The 20740-nt window shown below is 39.8% G+C and overlaps 1 protein-coding gene across 1 annotated transcript in view; it reads left to right on the forward strand.

Moving 5' to 3' along the window:
• Window positions 1-2117: 2117 nt before the first annotated feature.
• Window positions 2118-20740, forward strand: part of LOC124859892 (solute carrier family 4 member 11-like) — a 33003-nt gene continuing 14380 nt past the window's right edge. Inside the window, exons 1-8 of the mRNA XM_047352772.1 lie at window positions 2118-2262; window positions 11375-11425; window positions 12140-12235; window positions 12493-12536; window positions 14418-14637; window positions 14747-14828; window positions 14974-15097; window positions 19761-19970. Coding sequence (XP_047208728.1) covers window positions 2226-2262; window positions 11375-11425; window positions 12140-12235; window positions 12493-12536; window positions 14418-14637; window positions 14747-14828; window positions 14974-15097; window positions 19761-19970 — 864 coding nt within the window. The 5' untranslated portion in view covers window positions 2118-2225. The remainder of the gene's footprint in view (window positions 2263-11374; window positions 11426-12139; window positions 12236-12492; window positions 12537-14417; window positions 14638-14746; window positions 14829-14973; window positions 15098-19760; window positions 19971-20740) is intronic.

Here is a 20740-nt window from a genome sequence, read left to right on the forward strand (position 1 = left end):
ACTTTTGCAAATGATCGGTGATCGGTCCTTGGATCCAGTTGAATTTATGTCTTTTTGCCAGCAAAAGACATTCAGCGCACTGTGTTCCCTCCTGACCGGTCCCTCTGGCAGGCCGTATGGAAGAGAAAGACTTGTGGAAAGGTGGGGCTTTTATTTGGGTATTGGCGCCACAGGGAGTCCGCAGTTACCCCCTTTCCTGGCTGTGCTGGAAGAAGGTTAATGCACTTTATTTTGAAAGGTTCCAGGAAAGTATGTACCGGAGTTTTAGTGTTGAAAACCCATGGCTGTGTGGTCCCAACAACGGAGATGCATACATATACACCTAACACTTTTTATTTTTCAAAACATTTTTAAAACCACATATCATTTTCATTCCACTTCACAGGTCTTCACCACTTCCTGTTGGTCTAAAATACTTTGACATTTCTGGTTGTAATGTCACAAAATGTGAAAAAGCTGCAAGCTGTGAATACTTTTGCAAGGCACTGTAAGAAGTTGATAAAGCTACGGTTCTATTTCAATGCTTAATTTGAGATCAAAACCTTTCTAAGAGTGAATGACTATGTTTATCCTTTCTATGCTCATTTCAGTGCTGAGATTTGAATAATAATGAAACAATGGAGAAAAACAGCAATAATCTTTCAAACATGTGTCATGTCATAAAACATAGCATTATAGATATATTTATGTTTTATTGCAGGTATCAGCTATACTGTTCCTTTTCTAAACAAATACTGCTTTCAAATAATCCAGTGTACCAAAATGAATGTAACCCACATGAGCAAATTCTTGCTTATTAGAAACATTTTGCTGTAGTAATGCCTGAAGGTCACTCTAAAACAACATGTACCACAACAACAGAAGACTTTGCTGTTATTCACATGATTGTTTTATGTAGCTTTTTTGTTAGTGCCAGTTGTTATCAGAAAACTGCAGATGAGGATATTAGGTTGTGGTGTAGCAGTGTTGTCCTATGCTGTTAAAGTAATGCAAACTGTCCTTCTAACCATAACACTAGCAGCTTCATGAGCTGTTTATCAGGAACAAGTATATTTTAAGCTGATTAAACCCACTGCTGGTTTGTTTTATATCTAGGTTAGTGGCACACTGATGTGAATTGTTATTGTGGTATAAGATGTTACTATGAAAAGAAATATAAATGTATACCAAGATTGATTTCCCGTTGAATCAGGTGTGAATGGCAATCATTGCACAAACTATGTCTGTTTACTTATCACTTCTTAGACATCACTTCAACATTCAGACAAACCTACTAATGTTTACTGAATCCTATTTAGTGACAGGTTTAAATGTGGGTTAAATGTTACAGGGGGCATACTGTCAGGGGCAGCACAACACTTAAAAAAAAAAGCTATGGTTTATTTTGCACAGTTAGCAACTAATAATGTAATAATGGCCAACAAAATTAGGACTTAGTGCCAGTAATGTAATCAAGTTTTTGAGCCAAGAAAATAATAACTTTTTGCAAATAATGTATTAAGTTTTTACATTATTGGTGTAATATTATAAAATAATCTTTAAAAATGTGATAACCACAACACTCACTTTTTAGTTATGGTTATTGGAGCCAATTTAAGAAATATTCACCATCCCAAACCTTCACCTTCTAACCACTAGACTGATATTGAATTTCTCTAGTTCAAAATCCAACACTTTTTCACAAGTTTTGTCAAAAAACACAATAAAGAGCACCAGATACAGAAGGATACGCTTGAACTGGGCACAATTCATGGAAGAACTACCACTGATCCCAGCACTGATCTATTGTTAGAATACAGGGGTTTGAGAAGGATGTTCTTAAAGTGAGGTCTGGACCTAACTTGACTTAAGTGGACGTTCTCAGAATTACCTCAAGTAATCAAAGTACATTTTTAAAAATATTACAAATATGTATGTTGGACATAACTGTTGCAAAAAAGAGACAAAGAAATATGACCCAGAATAGGCTCTGGTTCATAAACTCAAGGGCCCAGTAGGAGAGAAAGAGGAAAAACACCTTCTCACACTTCCTTTCTGCCAGCCCTCCCTCCCTCTAACCCATGTGCTCCTGGAGGAGGTGCAGGGAGGTGACTTTACCTCAGTATCAGAGTGCATGGACGTGTGTGGGTGTATGAAAGATAATAACAAAGGAACACTGCTGGAGAAAGAAAAGATGGATGATGGGTTGACCTTTGGAAAGTATCTTTATTGAAAGCCTAACAAACATGAATTCTAAAAAAGTCCTTCATTTTGTTCCAGCTGGTAAGTTTACAGGGGTTTTATCGGGGTAAGAAGGTCTTTTCATGGTGCAACCTGAGCCAACTGTGTCAAGTATATGAGAAACCCTGTTTACAGAGTGCAGCTCTGTCTGAGTGAACTGTTAGTGATGATTAAACAAAACTGTGTTCATTTTCTTATTGTCAAAGGACATTTTTTATTTATTTTATTTTTTACTATTTTCATCTTGTTTAGTCCTAATTTACAAATGTTATCTTCCCTGAGGACTAAAATAATGTTTTTGTTGCCAGAAAAGTATATGGGTCAATATTTGCATTAAGGCAGTAAATGGCGCTTCCATCAACTATTTTAACAGCAGACAGGATCTAAATTTCTTTCTGAAAAAATGCACCACAGCAGATAAAGGGAGAAAAGCAAGAAATTAATATACTTTTAAATACTTGATTCATTGACTTTAACATTATTTGTAATAACGTAGCACTAGAGGAAACTTTTTTTTTCAGATTGTTTCACATTCAAATGCCAGACTGTAAATTCTTTCATATCTCAGCTGGAGCAGGAAGATACTTTTCTTTCTTGTTTGTCTCCAAGAACTCCTCATCTGAATGCTGCCGCATTAGAGAGCAGAGGTCCCCAGCTTAGTCTTTTACTGGATAAAGTATAAAGAGGATTAACTAAAAAAACGTTCTAATCTTAGTGAATTCCAACCCTCATTTAAGCCATTTGATGGCTGACATTGATGAATGTATAATAGTTATGTTTAGAAATAAAGTTTATTTGCATTAAGCCTATAACATCACCATGTTGAGTTACTTTATTTTATGATCAGTCTCAAAGACTATTTTTAAGTCATCCCTGTAATTACTGAGAAATGGCTCTTTGAAACCCATCTGCCATACAAGGATTGGTGCCACATGTCAAATAAACTTCCTTGATGTGTAGATTGGAAAAAGATTCAGACATGTTCTTTAGCTCTTATACTGCATCTGATGTGTCACTGATTATAATTGGTCCAGTGGTCAATTTCATGGATTCAGATAAAAACACATTAGCCTGTTCTTATCGCCATCCTTTGAGGTGTTGAAGTGGAATGAGCTGTGGTTCCTGCTTCCTGGTATTTGCTTTATAACAATAAAGCATATGAATGTGTACATTGTGAAACATTAAACTTTTAATGGTACATCAGAGCAAACCCTTTTAGTTTTAAATTAGGCACTGGCATGATTTAGGTAGTTATTTTTAGCCTGTGGTTGACTTAAGTATATTTTAGGTTAGGTTAAGTAGTTATTTTTAGATTAGTAAGACCTTTGTTTAAAAAAGATTTTGTTAAGTTAACCTAACAGTTTTTGACGTAGTATCTTAGTTCTCTTGTTGCCAGAGACCCAACAAGTATTCTTTTTGTCATTGCTCAAGGACACTCTCTGTCTAGCCTAAGAGTCTGGGAATAATAAAATAATCCTCAACGTTGGACTTTTTATTGGAGAAAATACCCTCAATACAGACAGTCATGTTTAGTAGAACGATGAGGCCATAGAATCTCAGATTTGAAGTAAAATAGTATTAGAAAGGAAGAGCAGTCCTTCCTTGTAGTTTGGTTTTCTATGTAAGCCTTTGATAGTTGGTGAGTCTTTTCATCAAGTCTTGACAAATATAATTTCTTATATAACCCTGTTGATAAACAGACATACAGGTCCTTCTCAAAATATTAGCATATTGTGATAAAGTTCCTTATTTTCCATAATGTCATGATGAAAATTTAACATTCATATATTTTAGATTCATTGCACACTAACTGAAATATTTCAGGTCTTTTATTGTCTTAATATGGATGATTTTGGCATACAGCTCATGAAAACCCAAAATTCCTATCTCACAAAATTAGCATATTTCATCCGACCAATAAAAGAAGTGTTTTTAATACAAAAAACGTCAACCTTCAAACAATCATGGGCTGCACGGTGGCACAGTTGGTAGCACTGTTGCCTTGCAGCAAGAAGGTCCTGGGTTCGATTCCTGGCCTGGGGTCTTTCTGCATGGAGTTTGCATGTTCTCCCCGTGCATGCGTGGGTTCTCACCGGGTACTCCGGCTTCCTCCCACAGTCCAAAGACATGCCTGTTAGGTTATTTGGTAACTCTAAATTGCCCTTAGGTGTATGAATGAGTGTGTGCTTGGTTGTTTGTGTGTTGCCCTGTGATGGACTGGCGACCTGTCCAGGGTGTACCCTGCCTCTCGCCCATAGACTGCTGGAGATAGGCACCAGCTCCCCGCGACCCACTATGGAATAAGCGGTAGAAAATGACTGACTGACTGACTAAAAGGGTCTCTAAACGAGCTATGAACCTAATCATCTGAATCAACGAGTTAACTCTAAACACCTGCAAAAGATTCCTGAGGTCTTTAAAACTCCCAGCCTGGTTCATAACTCAAAACCCCAATCATGGGTAAGACTGCCGACCTGACTGCTGTCCAGAAGGCCACTATTGACACCCTCAAGCAAGAGGGTAAGACACAGAAAGAAATTTCTGAATGAACAGAATGTTCCCAGAGTGCTGTATCAAGGCACCTCAGTGGGAAGTCTGTGGGAAGGAAAAGGTGTGGCAGAAAACGCTGCACAATGAGAAGAGGTGACCGGACCCTGAGGAAGATTGTGGAGAAGTGCCGATTCCAGACCTTGGGGGACCTGCGGAAGCAGTGGACTGAGTCTGGAGTAGAAACATCCAGAGCCACCGTGCACAGGCGTGTGCAGGAAATGGGCTACAGGTGCCGCATTCCCCAGGTCAAGCCACTTTTGAACCAGAAACAGCGGCAGAAGCGCCTGACCTGGGCTACAGAGAAGCAGCACTGGACTGTTGCTCAGTGGTCCAAAGTACTTTTTTCGGATGAAAGCAAATTCTGCATGTCATTCGGAAATCAAGGTGCCAGAGTCTGGAGGAAGACTGGGGAGAAGGAAATGCCAAAATGCCAGAAGTCCAGTGTCAAGTACCCACAGTAAGTGATGGTCTGGGGTGCCGTGTCAGCTGCTGGTGTTGGTCCACTGTGTTTTATCAAGGGCAGGGTCAATGCAGCTAGCTATCAGGAGATTTTGGAGCACTTCATGCTTCTATCTGCTGAAAAGCTTTATGGAGATGAAGATTTCATTTTTCAGCACGACCTGGCACCTGCTTACAGTGCCAAAACCACTGGTAAATGGTTTATTGGCCATGGTATCACTGTGCTCAATTGGCCTGCCAACTCTTCTGACCTGAACCCCATAGAGAATCTGTGGGATATTGTGAAGAGAACGTTGAGAGACTCAAGACCCAACACTCTGGATGAGCTAAAGGCCGCTATCGAAGCATCCTGGGCCTCCATAAGACCTCAGCAGTGCCACAGGCTGATTGCCTCCATACCACGCCGCATTGAAGCAGTCATTTCTGCCAAAGGATTCCCGACCAAGTATTGAGTGCATAACTGTACATGATTATTTGAAGGTTGACGTTTTTTGTATTAAAAACACTTTTCTTTTATTGGTCGGATGAAATATGCTAATTTTGTGAGATAGGAATTTTGGGTTTTCATGAGCTGTATGCCAAAATCATCCGTATTAAGACAATAAAAGACCTGAAATATTTCAGTTAGTCTGCAATGAATCTAAAATGTATGAATGTTAAATTTTCATCATTACATTATAGAAAATAATGAACTTTATCACAATATGCTAATATTTTGAGAAGGACCTGTACCTCAATCTTAACATGTTCCTTGGTGTACAACATACTTGAAATTTATCTCAAATTTGGAGAACTATTTTCAGTGGGAAGGGAATTATGTTGCTGCTGTGTTATTACCAGGGTGGTAAATTTACACAAAAACCATTGTCTTAAAGTGAATGCTTGGTACATTTTCAGAGAACCAAGAGACACAAATAAAAGACTGATATAATTTTCTGAAGAACTGAGTGAAGTTTAGATTTTGTCAATTAATTAAAAAATTAATGTATGGATAGATGGATTAAACAAGAAAGCCACTTGACATTAGTCAATATTGTTATTTAGGAGCTTTCGAATAAATCTGGGCTGACATTTGCTAATAAAAGAAGGTTTCATTTACTTTGGAGCTGTTTTAACATGTAGACAATCTAGCATACCAGTTGCATTTGAATGCACAAAAGAAGCAGTTGGTGGGAAAACAGCTCTTTGATGAGCTCCTTAGACAATGTATTGGTGTGTGGTTGAACATCTGTGCTATTAAGCATCCTATGGCATTTAGGACTGGTTGAAAGCTACAGGTATAAAGACTTTTGCCTATTTTTATTTCTATGTGATTTTTACATTCGGCTTGACTTTGTTTCAAGTGAATAATTAAGTTTAGCGTAGAGTGAACTTAGCTTATCACTGTTGAAAAATGCAGACAAAATGCTGGAGTTTGGTCCACCTTCTTTCCCGATTCAAATTATTGTTTCAGTACATGTGGTATTAACACCTTAGGTGCTAGCATGTCAACCCTTGATTCATCCTGCTTTGGTTCAGGCTGCTGCTGGTGGTGTAACGGTGTGGGTAATATGTTTGGCACATTTTTGGCCCTTTAGTACCAGCAGAGCATAATTTAAATGCCATAGCTTACATCAGTACTTTTTGCAGAGCAGGTGCATACCTTTATGATCACAGTTTATACACCTTCTAATGGCTACTTAGAACAGGATAAAACACATCATCAACAGTAAAAAAACATCTCAAACTGGTTTCTGTAAGATGACAATGAGTTCACTGTACTCCCGAGACATCCACAATCACCAGAGCTTAATCCAATACCATTGGAATTGATATGCAGATAACAAATCTGTGGCAGCTGTGTGATGCTATCTTGTCTATATGGACCAAAAGCTCTGAGGACCATTTCCGACAAGTCACTGCCTCTATGCAAAGCAGAATTATGGCAGTTCTTAAAGCAAAAGGAAATTCAACACAGTACCATGAAGGTGTACTATAAAGTAACCAGTAAGGTTATATTGGAAGTTACTGCACATCTGCCATCAGTTTCAGCCTTGCTGTGTAGGACAAAACACTATCAGTATTTTCACACTTGGAAGTAGACACTTACAGTATTTACTTTGCTAATTATTTGATGGAAAGGATGTATCAGTTACGACAAGCACCAGGTTCCTAGTGGGAACAGCCAAGAGGAACATCTAGCTTATCAGCAGCATGACAGGTTGCATGTAAAGGGAAGCTTTCTGAAGAATGCTCACCGTATCCACCCTTCCTTTCGTATCTAGCAGGCCTGACTAAATTGAAAACAAGTGCTTCTAGCTTTGTATTTAAGACAAATAAAGGATGGCTGAGCACCTCATACTATTTATTTGGCATGAACGTGATGCATAGCAGTTGCATTGCCAACGCCATTCCAGTTTGGGCGTGATAAGGTCGCACCCTTTAGGCATGAAGGCAGCACAGCCAGTCTGATTTCAAATTTGTGAATGATCATGCCACACCAGTCCGCACAAATTCTACTTCATTTACTTGTTGCCACTGCTTTCACAATGTTCCCTCACACTATCCAGGACCCCAAAATACTTCCACATTACACAACAACTTCACTACTGGAAACTTTGTGCTATCTTAAAACTCTGCACAACCTATCACAACTATGGGGTGCCGTCTGCTTTTGTAACAGCCCTGGTCTTTATGCAGTTTAAGTGGGGTTATTAGCAAGCAAATTGGCGCATCATGCTAAAATGTTTGCTAACCAGCATGTTTAAAGGTCATACATATTACCTTGGAAGATTTTTTTACTTAAAAAGGTAATATTTAATTTAATATATAAAGTAAACACGAAGTGCAACTTCATGATATGTTAGACCAGTAATGAATACTATGCAAACATTTTGAGGCATTTTAAACATAATTAACATCATCATACCTGCATATTTGTAAGCTAATATTTACAACTAAATAATCATTTAAGACAACCTGTTAAAACAATGATACATTTACTGTAAGTTCAACACTATCCTAGCTTTAAATTCGATATCAAAATTGGGGTTTGCAAGCAAAAATGTTTGTAGCACTCACATAAAATAGTGCAGAAAGAGAAACAAATCTGTTGAAGCCTTTTTTATTTGTTAAAAAAGAAAAACAGTAATGAAAAATAAATTTTCTGAAAAGCAGTCCTACATACAAAAAATTTCTGTTGGAAAATAAAAACCTTTGACAATGTAGACAGTTGGAATTTGGATTCGAATATGACTATCGTTTGACTATGACGATTCGTTTAATATGCATTAAGATTATTATCTATAACTTTTCATGAATTCTGACTAAAGTTGCTATTTCTCACAAATTACAAACATCCAATATTTAAAGAAGCAGGAATCAACATCTGAGCAGTGGGTGATCCAGACATCCCAGTAACGATTAAGAATTTAAACCTTCTGGTGCCACAAGTGGAAAAGTGCAGTGAAACATTTAACAAATACTGTCAGAGAGCAGACTATTTTGGTTTCAGTATCATGGTTTTAGGTTTCCCCTGCGGATAGTCACAGCTTAACCTTACCGTTCTGTCCCTAGAGTGCATTATGCTGAGATAGTGGACCAGGCTCCCAGCAGGCTAGCTGGCACATGTTAATAGCATCGCAAGTACACAGAAACAATCTAAACTGCTTGTTATACTCTCTTCTGAACGAGCAATAGCTGTTAGAGAAGATAAAACAATGATTGTACAGCTGTGTATGTTTTCTGTTTAAGCCCAAATGCTTTTTATGTCTTTACAACACTTTTAAAAAGGCATTATATTTCAATAGCATTCTCTTTCCTGTAGAGTATTAACAGTAAAGCTGACCTTTACTTTTATGAGACAAGACTTGAAAGATCACCAATATCCTCTACACAGCCAATTCGGGGTCAAACAGCTCATTGGAAAGGACTGTGGGGCCCGCTGTTGTCTGCACAGACTCCTGTGATGTGGAGGAGGCCTGGGAATATTCTGTCTAATCAGATTTGAGATGAAGCTTTGCTCACGAGGACCTGGAGCAAAACTAAAAAAAACACAAAGAAAAGCCCATCTGCACAGCTGTAGCAGCACCTTGAAGATGCACAATCGCCTATACAAACATAACACGCAGCTGGCAACAGGTTTTTGTTGAAACCAGATGTGAAAGAATTTTGTTTCAGTTTCTCTGCGTCCCACTTCTGTTAGCCTCCCCAATATTTTTTTAACCTACATCCACCGCTTGCTTTTCAAGTCATTTTAATGGTCAACATGGCACACTGGGACAAAAATGATTTATTAAGCTCAGATCGGGATGCATAATTAGTCAACTTATTAATTAAAGGTTTTACTTCTATGTAAAAAGTTGCAGAAGGGTTGACATTTTTCTGGAGTTTGTAAATTTTCTGGTGCACATGAACATGTTTTATCACTTTTAAACAAGCTGCTTGGTTGTAGCTGATTTTAGGCTTGCCTCTGAGAGAGGATCATCCAAGCCTATTAAAGTAGGATAAAGTAAATTGATTCACTTTAAAATATAGCAACTACACTTTTTTTAAATGTCGTTTTTTTTCACTGTGGATAACCAATTACAAGGAAGATACAAACAAGGGCTGGAGCTCACTGATCAGTTATCAGCTTATGTGCAAATATTGAGGCAGACTTAATATTTCGGCACTAACTGTGTCTTTATCCGCACAAACGTTAAGTCTGCCTCAGTGTTTGCACAAAAAAGCGGATAATTTATTGGTGAGCTCCAGTCGTCTTTTGTAATTCCAAATTTGATGTTCTTCAGCTATGAGGTTGCTGGTTCAGCGACTAGCCACTGAAAAATATGCAGAGAATCCTAATTTTATTTAAAGTAACAAATTATTGCACAATTCACATTCAGTCTTTCACAGACACTGATATTCATATTTCAAGTGTGAGTTTAGGGTATGCCCAAAGTCAATTCAACATGTAGGATTGGAGTTTCCGTCAAACAGATGACATATGTAGTTGGACCAGTTGAGATCGAAATGATAGTAAATTGAAGGACTTTACATCCTTCTTCAGTGACTTTTTGTTATCTGAAGCCATGTGTTCTTGCTATCACATTGCACCAAAACATAGATAACGATTTAGCTTATAGATTTTTACACTATTTAGCTGTTTGTGAGATTTTCAATTAAATTCAAGTTAGTTAAATGTATTTACATAGAGACAATTTACAACAAAAAGTCATACTGGGGAAAATTAAACAAACTGGTCTGTTTCAAACCTAATTACATTAAATAAATAAATTTCACAAATAAAGTCTAGATAGATAGATAGATAGATAGATAGATAGATAGATAGATAGATAGATAGATAGATAGATAGATAGATAGATAGATAGATAGATAGATAGATAGATAGATAGATAGATAGATAGATAGATAGATAGATAGATAGATAGATAGATAGATAGATAGATAGATAGATAGATAGATAGATAGATAGATAGATAGATAGATAGATAGATAGATAGATAGATAGATAGATAGATAGATAGATAGATAAATAGATAGATAGATAGATAGATAGATAGATAGATAGATAGATAGATAGATAGATAGATAGATAGATAGATAGATAGATAGATAGATAGATAGATAGATAGATAGATAGATAGATAGATAGATAGATAGATAGATAGATAGATAGATAGATAGATAGATAGATAGATAGATAGATAGATAGATAGATAGATAGATAGATAGATAGATAGATAGATAGATAGATAGATAGATAGATAGATAGATAGATAGATAGATAGATAGATAGATTTATATCTAGATATATATACCTTTTAAGAAACAGGTAGTATGCATTGAAAAGAGCAGAAAAAAGAAATTTAGGAGAATGCTAACCTTATCTGTTACGGACATGTTGCCAATTGCAGCACCTTAAAAATATGATCCTAAAAATACAGTTAAATATTCTTAGATCCTCAAAAGTTTGTATGATTAACTTTCTTCATTATTCTCTTCTGGTTATATTTCATGTAATTCTAACCTGTCCACATTTGACATGCAGCATGGTGACTTTCCAGACAATATAAACAATAATAAAAATCTTTAATATAGGTGGCAGCCAGCTTGAAACTGAGCCTGAAGCTTTGTAAACATGTTTATTTTTTCACTTCCACAGAGGCTCCATCCACTGGGAGGTCTAAGAATGGATATGTTTTCCAGGAGATGGGTATGTAGCTGCAGTCACAGTTCATAAGAGTCCTTCCTTCTTGTGATATTTATGTGAGCTACATTACATCAAATGTTATTTGGGATATTTTTCTGATGATATATACGTCAATATATTTAATTGGTTCTTTATGCTAATATCAAAGCTTCTCTCTGCTCACTGATGGCCCATTTCACATTCTGCTGAACAGATCCAGCCCCTTCTCTGTGTTGGGAGGTTAATTAATAGGTTAATAACAAGGCAGGTGATCTCTGAGTTAATGATGGGGGGAAGGAATAATCATTGCTTAAAGCTGTGCTTGTGAAGGGTTACTTATCTAATTCTGAGGTAGTTTCTCTTCCTCCCGTAAAACCCTCAATCAAAAACCCATATTTATCTTCTATACATGAAGGAATTTACGAGCTCTGCTGTTTTTATATTGCTGCATGTCTGGTTGGAGGGGGACTTTTTTATTGGTTCTCTCGCTCTATCTCTCCCTCTTGCTGTTTTCTTGTAAACAGATGGCGAAGTGGAGGAAGGGCAGAATAAATTGTCCCTTACTGGAGATGCAGTTAATGTTGCTAGCATCTCATTGACTCAGAATGCAGTTTTATCTCAGTGTGATCATAACGCAGCAGCATCGAAGGCTCTCTAATGATATTTACGGTTACTTTTATACCATTAACTTAGTCGGAAAATAAATTATGTGACAGTCCGTTAATGTTTTATCCACAGAGCTGAAGGATGGGGAGAAGGAAGATTCGGAGCAGGACACTCATGTCATTATCAAAGACAACATATATGAAAACGATGTCCAGATCAGTGTTTCAGGTTTGTGTCTGAGGAGGTGGTGGGACTTCTTCTGAAAAAGTCGACTACAGTCAACTTTCATTGTTCACTCTATAAAACTGCACCGGTTGCATTAAGAAAAAAATGTGTTTGGTTGCTTGGATTTAGCAACTCAGGTCAATTGAGAAACAAAAGTAATATTGCTTTATATGAGATGGTGAAATCAAATGGAAATTGGAGTAAAGGTTTGGAAATGATGAGAAAATCTTAACACGTTTTACTTGTTTCATCTTTTGTAGGTGCTGAAAGCCCTGGATATGGGCTTTTAAACACAACAAGAAAAGTAAGATTTACTTTTCCAGCAATTTGTTTATTTTTATTTAGCCAAATAACAAACAAAACAGCAGCGTTTTAACCAAAGTTGTTTTTATGATTCCTCTTTAAATCTAACTTCAAGTGTAAAAAACACTTTCAACAAATTCCACCATAACTTATGATACAAAGATGAAGGAATTGTTTTTGTTGGAAAAACTAAGAACATCTTATAATTTAACAGCTCGTCGAATACCCTTCGGCAATAATACCTCTCAGTAGTTGTTTTTGCATGACTTTATCAGTTCTTTGCACTAATTTGGAGGAATTTTAAACCCTTCTTACTTACAACATTGCTTCAGTACACTGAGCTTTCTGCACAGGTCTGTTAAGGTACCCTACTCCCCAACCACTGCATTTCGATCAGATTGATTTTGACTAGACCATTGAAAAATTTAGATTTTTCCAGGGGTTGTTTTCAGCCATTCCAATGTAGATTTGCTGCTGTGTTTGGGATTGTTGCCTTGGTGGTGTTCCAGTCTAGCCCAAGCTTCAGCTGATAGCCTCAGATTTGACTCAATAATACGTTGGTATACAGAAAGGTTTGTGGCTGACTCAATGACTGCAAGGTGCCTTGGCCCTGTGGCTGCAAAACAAGGACAAACCATTACCCCTCCTCCACCACCGTGCATGACAGTTAGTATAATAATTTATTTGCCAATATGCTGTGCTTGGTTTTTACCAAACATGACACTATGTATTATGGCCAGTTTTATCTATTCTTGTCTCATCTGTCCAAAGAACATTGCTCCACACATTCCATACATCTTGTGATTTATTCTGATGTAACTTTGGAAAGGGCAAGGCAAGCTGTCATTTTTTAAGAGAAGAAGACAGCCCTTTAAAAAACATATTAGCTTAGTCCTTTTCTTAATGTCTTGTCATGAACTTCTAATACAAGGAGGAGTTTAGGCAATGTCTTGGCAATGTCTCACACAGTGAGATGGAGCTTAAATTATTTGCAATTTCTCTAAGTATTGCACATTCCAGCCTTGTGGTGAGCTGTCTGAGATGTGCTTTTCTGGGATGATTGGCTTGTCTTAAATGTTTTCTACTTTTATAGAATGATGGGCAGAATCAAGTGCTTCTTCACACCCCTGTACACTCCAGGCCAAGACATTGCCTAAACTCCTCCATGTACACATTTGGTTGCATTTGCTGATGATCAAGCCAAGCTGTCGAATACCTTTGATTAACAGCATCTGACTGCCTCCGTCTGAAATCTAAGGCAGCTTCTCTGTTTTGACTGTTTAGTAAATAAAGACAGTGAGATTATTTTCTGTATTTTTGCATTCTTATAGTGAGGTATGAATAAATTTACAACTTACCCTTATTACTTACCATATTTCCTGATACATAAACTCTGGAATTTGAAGATGGCTACTATGACAGAACTGCTTGGACAGCCTATAATCTTGTGCTTAAAATTATATATTAGCATTTCAGGGTACAATCACAAGAACAGGTGTGATAATGACAACAGTGAGCACTTAACAAAACAGAGACAGCTTGCCAGTAAAGTCTTGCTGTCATCCAATGATCAACATGAAGATCTAAATAATCCAAAACACAAAAACATCACCATTTATCAACATAAATTTGTGAATGTGTAACATGCAGGCACACAGGTGGAAAAACAGGTGCGGTCTATTTTTATGGTTAACTTTAGTAACTGCTTGGAAGTTACTCATTTAAACAAATTGAGACTGAAATAAACATTTTGGTAACCTATCTATTGCTACATTAAGGTAAGTTGAAATATATTCAACTGAAAGTAGTTTCTTGTACATAGTAAAACCCATAGGATAATCTTTTGTAGTTACTAATCCCATAAATTCTGCTCTCCTATCAGTATGTGAAGCCCATGAATTTCCAAGAGGAAGTGCGTGGCCATAGGGACCTGAACAGCTTCCTTTCTCAGGCAAGCATCCTTTTGGATGAAAAAGCTGCCACTCTGGATGAGGTTCTGAGGCGAATGATTGCTCACATGGTAGAGGATGGCCATGGCAGTTGTAACGCAGAAGAGGTGATGAACTCATTGTTCACAAATGCAGGAGGCCGAGATATTAATGGTAAGCGAAGAGGAAAAGTCTTAATAATTATTTTATCACAATTATTTCATTGAAAATATGCATTAGAACCATCATTGCCTTGTCTTTTCATTGTTTCTTACCTCTACAGTTCACCTTCTGTCAGAGACTATTCAGGGTGTCACAGCTACTTCAACTGGTATTCATTACCAGCAATCCTGGCTTTGTATTCTGTGAGTTCAGCAGTGAGAATTAACTTTTTTTGGCTTGTTTATGATCACCAAATCTCTACATTTTACCAGACTTGTTTGGTAGAACCATGTCAGTTAGACCTATCAGTTTGAAATGCTGTGGAGTCAGTTTAACTTTTTCCAAAAGGTCCAATGTGAGAAATCTGCAGAGGCGTCAAGTCTGCATTACCCGCCTGGAGAGGCCGCAAAACTGGGGAGTTAATTGTTGCGAGGCCCGTTATGTTATCCTAATCCTCGCACCGTCTAGAATGGTAAGACTGAGAAGTCACTCCACAAAAACAAAAAGGCTGACATTTTTTTATTGTCTATGTTATTCTCAAATGTATTAAAACTAATACATTTGCTGTTAGTTTACAAAGAATGCTTTGAACGTGCTTAGGAATTTTGTGTGGACAATCTTAAGTGAAATGTTGTATTAATTCTGGGTCTTTACTTTTTATTAATTGTGTGTATGTGTATGTGTATGTGTATGTGTGTGTGTGTGTGTGTGTGTGTGTGTGTAGAGTCATAGTTCAATTATTTCAGTAACTCAATTCACTAAACAAAACACATTATATAAATTAATTACAAACAGACTGATGTTTTCTGGCCTTTTTTTGTTAATTATGATGATTTTCTGCTTACAGATAACTTAGCTAGCAATAACACAACATTTAAGATTGGATTATTACATCAGACAGATAAAAAAAAGTGTGTGTGTGTGTGTGTATGTGTGTGTGTGTGTGTGTGTGTACCAACAAATCCTTAGTTAATTATACACTACAAATCAAGCTTCTAACTCTTAACCCTATCAAAAATTCATGGAATACGTTTATACCAAACAGTTTAAACAAACTGACCCGTCACAAAGAGCGGTTCAAGAAACCTTCATGAGGACTAGTACACTGAGGCACGTGACGTCGCCCAGTACGGCGGAGCCGGGGTCCCACCCTGGAGCAAAGCCCGGGGTCGGGACTCGCCGGAGACGGCTGACCAGATTCCGGGGGATGGTGGAGACATAGAGTCAGAGTGGACCATGTTCTCCGCATCTATTGTCAATGCTGCTGCGGCGGTAAGGTCTGCGGTGCCTGTCGCGGCTGCAATCCCAGAAACCGGTGGTGGACACCGGCAGTAAGGGAAGCTTTCAAGCTGAAGAAGGAGTTCTATTGCCTGTGGCTGGCTTGTGGGACTCCTAAGGCAGCTGACGGGCACCGTGAGGCCAAGCGTGCCGCGGCCCGGGCTGTGGCAGAGGCAAAAACACGGGCCTGGGAGGAGTTCAGTGAGGCCATGGAGAAGGACTACCGGTTGGCCTCGAAGCGATTCTGGCAAACCGTCCGGCGCCTCAGGAGGGGGAAGCAGTGCTTCGCCAACACTGTTTACAGTGGGAGTGGGAGGCTGCTGACCTCAGTTGAGGACATTATCGGAAGGAGTACATTGAGGATCTCCTCAATCCTGCCATCACACATTCCCTGGTGGAAACAGAGGCTGGGGACTCGGGGTGGGACTCTTCATCACCCAGGCTGAAGTAACCGAGGTGGTTAAAAAGCTTCGTGGTGGCAGGGCTTCGGGGGGTGGTGAGATCCGCCCTGAGTACCTCAAATCTCTGGATGTTGTGGGGCTGTCATGGTTGACACGCCTCTTCAATGTTGCGTGGCAGTCGGGGATAGTGCCTCTGGACTGGCAGACTGTGGTGGCCGAAGGGTGTGTTCCAACTCCTCCGCCTCTCTGGTAAGGCCTACGCCAGTGTATTGGAGAGGAGAGTCCAGCCGATAGTCGAACCTCGGCTTCAGGAGGAGCAGTGTGGTTTTCGTCCCGGCCGTGGAACACTGGACCAGCTCTATACCCTCTACAGGGTACTCGAGGGTTCATGGGAGTTTACCCAATGAACATGTATTTTGTGGACCTGGAGAAGGCATTCGACTGTGTCCCTCGTGATGCCCTGTGGGGGGGTGCTCCGGGAGTATGGAATCGGGGGCCCTTTACTAGGGGCCATCCGGTCCCTGTACAAGCGGAACAGGAGTTTGGTCCGCATTGCCGGCACTAAGTCGGACCTGTTCATGGTTCATGTTGGACTCCGGCAGGGCTGCCCTTTGTCACCGGTCCTGTTCATAACTTTTATGGACAGGATTTCTAGATGCAGCCAAGGGCCGTAAGGGGTCTGGTTTGGGGTGTCTTCTTTTTGCAGATGACGTGGTCCTGTTGGCCCCCTCTAGCCAAGACCTACAGCATGCGCTGGGGCGGTTCGCAGCCGAGTGTAAAGCGGCTGGGATGAGGATCAGCTCCTTCTAGTCAAAGGGCATGGTACTCAACTGGAAAAGGGTGGCTTGTCCTCTTCAGGTTGGAGGGGAGTTCCTGCCTCAAGTAGAGGAGTTCAAATATCTTGGGGTCTTGTTCACGAGTGAGGGAAGAATGGAGCGGGAGATCGACAGAAGGATCGGTGCGGCTGCCGCAGTAATGGGGGCGCTGTGCCGGTCCTTTGTGGTGAAGAGAGAGCCGAGCCGAATAGCGAACCTCTCGATTAAACAGTCGATCTACGTTCCTACCCTCACCTATGGCCATGAACTTTGGGTCATGACCAAAAGAACGAGATCCAGGATACAAGTGAGCTTCCTCCGTAGGGTGGCCGGGCACTCCCTTAGAGATAGGGTTAGGAGCTCGGCCATCCGGGAGGGGCTCGGAGTAGAGCCGCTGCTCCTCCACATCGAGAGGAGCTAGTTGAGGTGGCTCGGGCATCTACAGGTCCTTCTCAAAATATTAGCATATTGTGATGAAGTTCATTATTTTCCATAATGTCATGATGAAAATTTTACATTCATATATGTTAGATTCATTACACACTAACTGAAATATTTCAGGTCTTTTATTGCCTTAATACGGATGATTTTGGCATACAGCTCATGAAAACCCAAAATTCCTATCTCACAAAATTAGCATATTTCATCCGACCAACTAAAGAAAAGTGTTTTTAATACAAAAAACGTCAACCTTCAAATAATCATGTACAGTTATGCACTCAATACTTGGTCGGGAAGCCTTTTGCAGAAATGACTGCTTCAGTGCGGCGTGGCATGGAGGCAATCTGCCTGTGGCACTGCTGAGGTCTTATGGAAGCCCAGGATGCTTCGATAGCGGCCTTTAGCTAATCCAGAGTGTTGGGTCTTGAGTCTCTCAACGTTCTCTTCACAATATCCCACAGATTCTCTATGGGGTTCAGGTCAGGAGAGTTGGCAGGCCAATTGAGCACAGTGATACCATGGTCAGTAAACCATTTACCAGTGGTTTTGGCACTGTGAGCAGGTGCCAGGTCGTGCTGAAAAATGAAATCTTCATTCCCATAAAGCTTTTCAGCAGATGGAAGCATGAAGTGCTCCAAAATCACCTGATAGCTAGCTGCATTGACCCTGCCCTTGATAAAACACAGTGGACCAACACCAGCAGCTGACACGGCACCCCAGACCATCACTGACTGTGGGTACTTGACACTGGACTTCTGGCATTTTGGCAATTCCTTCTCCCCAGTCTTCCTCCAGACTCTGGCACCTTGATTTCCGAATGACATGCAGAATTTGCTTTCATCCGAAAATAGTACTTTGGACCACTGAGCAACAGTCCAGTGCTGCTTCTCTGTAGCCCAGGTCAGGTGCTTCTGCCACTGTTTCTGGTTCAAAAGTGGCTTGACCTGGGGAATGCGGCACCTGTAGCCCATTTCCTGCACACGCCTGTGCACGGTGGCTCTGGATGTTTCTACTCCAGACTCAGTCCACTGCTTCCGCAGGTCCCCCAAGGTCTGGAATCGGCCCTTCTCCACAATCTTCCTCAGGGTCCGGTCACCTCTTCTCGTTGTGCAGCGTTTTCTGCCACACTTTTTCCTTCCCACAGACTTCCCACTGAGGTGCCTTGATACAGCACTCTGGGAACAGCCTATTTATTCAGAAATTTCTTTCTGTGTCTTACCCTCTTGCTTGAGGGTGTCAATAGTGGCCTTCTGGACAGCAGTCAGGTCGGCAGTCTTACCCATGATTGGGGTTTTGAGTGATGAACCAGGCTGGGAGTTTTAAAGGCCTCAGGAATCTTTTGCAGGTGTTTAGAGTTAACTCGTTGATTCAGATGATTAGGTTCATAGCTCGTTTAGAGACCCTTTTAATGATATGCTAATTTTGTGAGATAGGAATTTTGGGTTTTCATGAGCTGTATGCCAAAATCATCCGTATTAAGACAATAAAAGACCTGAAATATTTCAGTTAGTGTGAAATGAATCTAAAATATATGAATGTTAAATTTTCATCATGACATTATGGAAAATAATGAACTTTATCACAATATGCTAATATTTTGAGAAGGACCTGTATACCGGATGCCTCCTGGACGCCTTCCTCGGGATGTGTTCCAGGCACGTCCCCCCGGGAGGAGGCACAGGGGACGGCCCAGGACATGTCGGAGGGACTATGTCTCTCGGCTGGTCTGGGAATGCCATGGTCTCCCCCCGGAGGAGTTGGAGGAAGTGTCTGGGGAGAGGGACGTCTGGGTGTCTCTGCTTAGTCTGCTGCCCCCGCGACCCGATCCCGGATAAGCGGAAGACGATGAGTACGAGTACGAGTACGAGTAAATGAACTTTAACATTTTTGCCAAAAAAAATAAAAAATCTTTAGAAGCATGTTAATGGCTGTAAAAAGTGTGGTTTAACATATAGTTTGCCAAGGGAAATCCAATTGTATAATTATTAGTGGGACTAAATGTTTATTTTTGAGATTGTATGCATAATTTTGACCATGTGTGGATTACAGAAGATCCACTATAAACTTAAACTTGAGTTTTTGTTTTTAGCCAAAATAATATCTGGCAAAATGACGAACCTTTATCTACTTCTGATTAAATTGTAAATAAATAGAACACACTGGATCTGTTTAAATCCTCTTTACGGGTTGTGTTTTGCAGAAAAGCACCAAGTCAGCTGTTGAACTGGGTAGAACGTTTTCCACAATGTTCTCCGACATTGCCTTCAGACAAAAGCTTCTGGAGACCAAAACCCAGGAGGAGTTTAAACTGGAGCTGGTCTCCCAGCGACACCAGCTCTCTGTAGTCACTGAGAACATGGTGATAGAGGAAGTGGAGGACTCAGACCCACGAAGAGGAAAATCACTCCAGGTGTGAAATAACAGTGTGCACATAAACTAGGCACTTCTGCATTGAAATCATTGTAGAATTTACTGATATAGGAGACCATATAGTATCTAACAGGGCGATCAATGAATACCAAAAACCATCAACCAAAGGAACATAAATCTGTCTGGAAGAACATCCTCACTTGCATTTGCATTAGCATTTACCCTCTCTACCGAGCTCTCAAACTCTCCAGATGTGGAGACCACCCTTGTGTTTTCTGGCTCCATCCAGGCATATAAAGATGTGGTGCAGTAAAGTAGATGAGCCAAATTATCTAAGTATCCTATTTGCACACTCTATTAGCCAGACTGGCAGAATGAGAAGCAGCTGGGCAACAGCATGAAAAAACTGCAAACCTTTTCACAATGTTGACAGCAGATTGTGTGCAGCTCAGTGCAGCAATAATCTACATTAATACATAACATTTTAAGTTAAGAGGAAATGTGTGTGTTTAGCAGGGGGTTGGAAAAGAGGAAGGTATGGGTTTGGTTCATAAAAGGCCACAGTTACATACAGTTTGTGGCTGCACCTGATGCTCTGACTGGGATGAAAACAGCACTTCAGTGCCAAGCTGTCCTTTTAACCTATTATTTAATCAAATGTTATAAACTACAATCCAAACAAAGTATGCTGGTATGTTTGTCTGTACATTCATCTTATACTTATTACACACAATTTACTCAGCTATTACCAGCATGCATATGGTAAACGTTCAAATCTGGAACATCTGATCATAAGTTATCATTTCTTCT

This window comes from Girardinichthys multiradiatus, chromosome 23, assembly GCF_021462225.1.
Source record: "Girardinichthys multiradiatus isolate DD_20200921_A chromosome 23, DD_fGirMul_XY1, whole genome shotgun sequence".
In the NCBI taxonomy this organism is placed as follows: domain Eukaryota; kingdom Metazoa; phylum Chordata; class Actinopteri; order Cyprinodontiformes; family Goodeidae; genus Girardinichthys; species Girardinichthys multiradiatus.